This window comes from Morone saxatilis, unplaced genomic scaffold (genome assembly GCF_004916995.1).
Source record: "Morone saxatilis isolate NCDOM2014 unplaced genomic scaffold, NCSU_SB_2.0 Contig18, whole genome shotgun sequence".
Lineage (NCBI taxonomy): Eukaryota > Metazoa > Chordata > Actinopteri > Moronidae > Morone > Morone saxatilis.
Window position 1 is genome coordinate 28,591,429 of NW_023339740.1, and position 5,489 is coordinate 28,596,917.

Genomic DNA, 5,489 nt, shown 5'->3' on the forward strand with positions numbered 1-5,489 from the left:
CAGAGTAGATCCAGAGTGATCCAGAGTAGAGAAAGTTGCAGTAGTTCTGGTTGGAGACGACGATGACGTTGTCGTGGTGATGGATACGTCTCCTGGAGGAACACAAGCTGTCTGCTTCAGGTGGTTCACATCCACCTGAGGACACCCACCTGACAGTCAGCTGGGTGTCCTCCACATAACGGTGTTAAACTGAAGAATATATCACTCCTCGCTGTCTTTCCTCCTCATATCCTGCGAGTTTCTTTATTTTCTTTGAGTAACGAGACTTCTGTTCACATTCAGTGTTAATCTCTAGGGACGCAGCGATACACTCACGATTTGATACGATTCACGACAGCGGTTCAGAATATGATTTTCTCATTATTTTAAGACACATAATGACTAAATAGATTCCTCTACTCTCTCTTTATCAGATTATTAATTAATGTATAATTCCTTTTCTTTGTAAAGTGAAACTCGATGTCTTTGTGCCTCGATAGAGCTGCTGAGACGAGTGATGGAGGACGTCAAACAAGCAAATCCAAAGTAGATCAGGGCTGATTATTGGCAATAATCTGGTGATATCTTTCTTACACGCTGGAAGTAGACAGCACCCTCTGCTGTTTACAGAGTATCAGGATCTTAACTTATTTGTGTTGCGATTTATCTTTACCTTCCTATTAACCACAAAACTCTGTTTCCTTGAAGTCTCACAAATGTTAAATGTGTTTCCTTCCTCATTAACATTAGCAGCTTCTGCACGAGACGACCAAAATGTGGAGCCACTGATAATAAAAACTCCACAGCCTTTAACTCTCAGCAGCCCCGTCATTGTGTGTCTTTCCTTGTGTGTCCCATGTAGACAAACAGCTGGACCTGACCACGGTGGACCTGAAGAAGCTCAAAGTGAAGGACCTGAAGAAGATTCTGGAGGAGTGGGGCGAGTCCTGCAAAGGCTGCGCCGAAAAGTCTGACTTCATCCGCAAAATCACGGAGCTCATGCCCAAGTACGCCCCCGCAGCCGCCAGAGCACGGACAGATCTGTAACGAGGACCACAAACAAATAAAACACAACCACACCACTTTGGACTTGACTGGGACCAGACTGCTATCCAGTGAGGAGGAGGAGAAGGAGGACCAGGAGAGGAGGAGGGAGTTTTTTTTTTTTTTCTGACCTGTTTGTCTCAGTGTTTTGGGTTCGGGAGGCGTACACTCATCTGTTAATCTTACACTGATTCAGAAGTATCGATGTTAGTGAATACACACACCAGACTCGAGTTCTTTGTTGTACTTTTTCCATCCGGTGAAGGAGAGCGAGCAGTGTTTGAGTTTTTCTGCCGATATAGTGAAAACATTTGATCGTACGTTGGATATATTCCTGGTTATTAGTCCAGAAGTGACTGTTGGAGGTTAAAGTGAAGCTGCTGAGTTTGTCGGTCACTGTACATCCTGTTGTTCGCCCCCCCACCCCTCCAACCTCCGCCTACGCCACCCGGTGAGAAAAGTCATTATGTTTTGATGTGTGTAATTTCCTGTAGCGTTCCTCCAAACCTTGCCCTACTTTTCACCATGTCCTCCCGTCACCGGAGGATGTGCGGATCAACATCCATGACCAGAGCCCCCCCACACTGAGGCTTAAAGGAAAGGCTCTGTGCCTTAAAGCTCATCCTGACGTTCCCACATGGACGTTCAAATAACGTCCAGTCCACACGACCCTGAATAAATCCCTTTCTAATTCTAGAGGACAAAATCCACAATCCTGTTGTGTTCAGAGACGCATTGTTTATCTGGAGTTAATGTGCAGTTAGTCAAATCAGGTGGTTGTCTTCTTCCAAAGTCTTTTAGTATGAGACTAATCACCCTGCAGGAGAACAGCGTATATCAGGACAGCCCAAAGTGAACTTCAGCCCGCCTAAAGGTTCGATTTGACAAAACTTCTACTGTTCTATCCCATTATTTTTCAGTTCAGTGCCACAATAAACGCCGGCAAAGATATCAGCCGTTCCTGCGGTGGAGACGAAGCTACACGAGTCCCTTGTTTTGGTCTACCTCACGTTTATTGCCTTTCTTCGTCACCTTTGTCGCGAAAACACCAGTTTAGTAATAAAATGCTTCACTGACAGTCAGCGCGGGAGCAGCCACTGTCGGAGTCACGCTGCCCTCCGTTAACTATCACTCTTCTCTGCTTCCATCAGTTTGTCGTCATTATGAGACTCCGTTTGTAAAGTTTGCAGCCTTCAATGCTGCCGATCTGCGTACAATGACGCTAAAAAACAAAAGTGCAGAGATTTGACTGAGTCGTCTCGAGGTCTCCTCAACTGGTGATTCCAATTATTGACTTTTTCATAATATGTGCAGGTCGTGGTCCACCATTAAGGGAAAACATTTGGCCATCGCTGCTGTATATTATAAAAACATTCAGCACCTTTTTAACAGAGAATGAGGACTGTGTATTTTGTCCCTAATCACTAACATGGTAATTACATGAGGAAGGGATCTCTTAATGGCCAGAACGAAGAAGAGGAATGACAGCAGCATCCAGAAACAGTTTTCTATGTCATTAAGATAAATACTCTCCTGTAAAGACATTCAGATCTCCAACACTCTCCCCTTTAACCTCCAATTCAGTCTTTCTTGTTTCCAGTTTACGGTTCCCAAAGTCGCCCATATTCCAACCCAGAGTCAACAAACTGTACTGTTATTAAAAAATGGAAAAACTACTTGTTTTTGTTTCTCATTCATTGTTAAATTCAAGAGTTTTGCAGAGTAACGGTGGCAAGTAGAGTTCAACTTTTGTATGGAAATCGCCACAAATACCCTGCAAGTTTTTACCAAAAGCAGCAAACACACACTAATACAGGTCCTACATACAGAAATATGTACTCAGAGGACATGGAGTATGGGTGACTTTGACACAGGAAGGAACACTGATCCTCCTCCTGTCAGCAAAGTAAGAATGTTGAATTTATTGAAGAGTTTCTTTTAAAAGATAGTTTCCTCTCTTTGTTTTGGGGTTGTGATTTCTGGTCCGACCGATGGTTTCTGTAGTTCTGTGCACATTGTAACTCTCCTGCTGTCCACCCTCCACTTCCGAGCAGCACCGGGACCACTCGCAGTACAATCCAATCAGCAGTCGGATAAGTGTTGACATTTAAAAATTAAAAATAAGAAAATTGGTGGTGGGTGAACTCGCTTTTCCAACAACTGTGTCAAATTCAGCCACAACCTTTCTGCTTCCTGAACATGGAGGGAAACGACTATACACAGGTGTTCAGACACTTCTCCCACCCACCCTAACCGACCCCCCCGGGCTGTTGTTGACTCTGTCAGAAGGGATGAATATTTAGTTTGATGTAAGCATACGGTGTGTACTGTTTGTGATGCTTGATAAGACTGAGAATGGGAAATTAAAGCTTAAAGTATGCTGTTGTTTCACCTTTCATGTAAGGCCCCCGGGCATTTGTTACAACTGTACTATTCTACTTTTTCATTAAAATATAAAAAAAAGTCCGTACTGAGGTTTCTAAATCATTCTGAGATTCATTCTCTGTACAACTATTGATCCCTGGTTGTTCGAGCTGAGCCATCGTTCCTCCACCTCCCCCCCAGCGTTGTTCCACTTTAGATAATGAGTCAGATATTCGGTGGAATTTATTTCCTCCTCATTGTCTCGCCGCTGTCGTGGACATGGAGGCTCACGTTTCATCCAGCTCTTTACATCACGACTTTGAAGAGGCAGATGTTCTTATTTTAAATGTCATCAGGTATCAATCCAAGGTACACAATCTATTTATTTATCCCAGGACTCACTTAGACTGAGGTTTATTTTCCAGTGGGGGAAAAAGGGAATGAATTATACACACTTACATATTTTATGTTCCTGTAAGCTGTACCCCCTACCTGTATGTAAGTATGTAAGTATTAACTCTAGAAGCTCAATCACTCGTTCTTTAAAAACACCACCATACCAAAGAGCACAGCTGTAGTTGACTAGTGAAGGACATTCAAGTGCATCACCACCATAACTTATTCAAATAACTTGCTCGCTGAATGTTTTATGTATTGTTGTCCTTCTCTTTAAATAGTTCTTTATGATGTATGCAGTACTGCAGCATTTACAGAAATGTCCATTAATGTTCACTGTTCCCTGTAACTTTAAAGTGTATGAATCAGTAAATCAAAGTACAGAGGGAGTTTAGAGTTAGAGCTCTATATATATATGAACTAAATACTGTGTTGTTTTCTTCATTGACCCACGGAGACAGAGTGTCACAGAGACAGGGTGATAGAAATGTCGCCTAAAGACTGATTCAAATAGCTTTGAACTAAATCTGAAAGGAAATCCAGGCATTATCTGTATTAGAATATTTTATTTTAACAGCATTAAAGGTCCATAAAGCATAAGAGCAACATTCAACAGTGCAAAAAGAAACTGAACATTATTATGTGAGAGAACCACAATGCCACTCATTACAGGACACTGATTATATAAAGGAAACCAGGGCTGCACGACGCGGTAATAAAGTCATAATGCCATTATTTTACCATATTGTGAAGGGAATGATCGTTCTTACATCACATAATAAACTATTGAAATCAGGATGACTTTTGTCGGGTCTGTGCCAAATAAACAAGCTAAGATGATTATAGGCCAGAGGATCTCTGCAGAACTACAGTACCGGATTATAAAGCTGTTTGTCATTTTATGATTCACATTTTACATTTAAGATAAGATGTTCCTTTATTGATCCCCCTTAGGAGAAATTTAAAATTGACACAGCAGCAGAGCAATGTAGAAGTACAGATATCCCAAAATAAAGTATTACAAAATATAATAGAACATATAAGACTATAAATGAAGTATATACACTATAAAATATTCAAGTATATGATACATAATATGTGCAGGTCGTGGTCCACCATTAAGGGAAAACATTTGGCCATCGCTGCTGTATATTATAAAACATTCAAGCACCTTTTTAACAGAGAATGAGGACTGTGTATTTTGTCCCTAATCACTAACATGGTAATTACATGAGGAAGGGATCTCTTAATGGCCAGAACGAAGAAGAGGAATGACAGCAGCATCCAGAAACAGTTTTCTATGTGCATTAAGATAAATACTCTCCTGTAAAGACATTCAGATCTCCAACACTCTCCCCTTTAACCTCCAATTCAGTCTTTCTGTTTCAGTTTACGGTTCACAAAGTCGCCCATATTCCAACCCAGAGTCAACAAACTGTACTGTTATTAAAAAATGGAAAAACTACTTGTTTTTGTTTTTGTAGAAAAAAAATAAAGAAAAAAATAGAAAATATAAGACTATGAATGAAGTAAATACACAATACAATATTCAAGTAAGAATGGTTTATATTATTATAATATTTGAGCAGCTTGACTAAAACTAAACTGTACATGTAGAAATAAATATAAATAGTTATTATAAAAACGTGGCCATGTTGCGATTTCAATAATATTGTGCAGCCTTATTATTATTTACCATTTTATAA

General features: G+C 40.5%; 1 protein-coding gene across 1 annotated transcript in view; it reads left to right on the forward strand.

Annotated features, from left to right (window-relative positions):
* Positions 1-5,255, forward strand: part of LOC118328766 — a gene marked incomplete at its 5' end in the record, with an annotated part of 6,251 nt that extends 996 nt beyond the window's left edge. The window contains 2 exon segments of the mRNA XM_035662664.1: positions 796-2,337; positions 4,888-5,255. Coding sequence (XP_035518557.1) covers positions 796-1,026 — 231 coding nt within the window.
* Between the last annotated feature and the right edge of the window lie 234 nt (positions 5,256-5,489).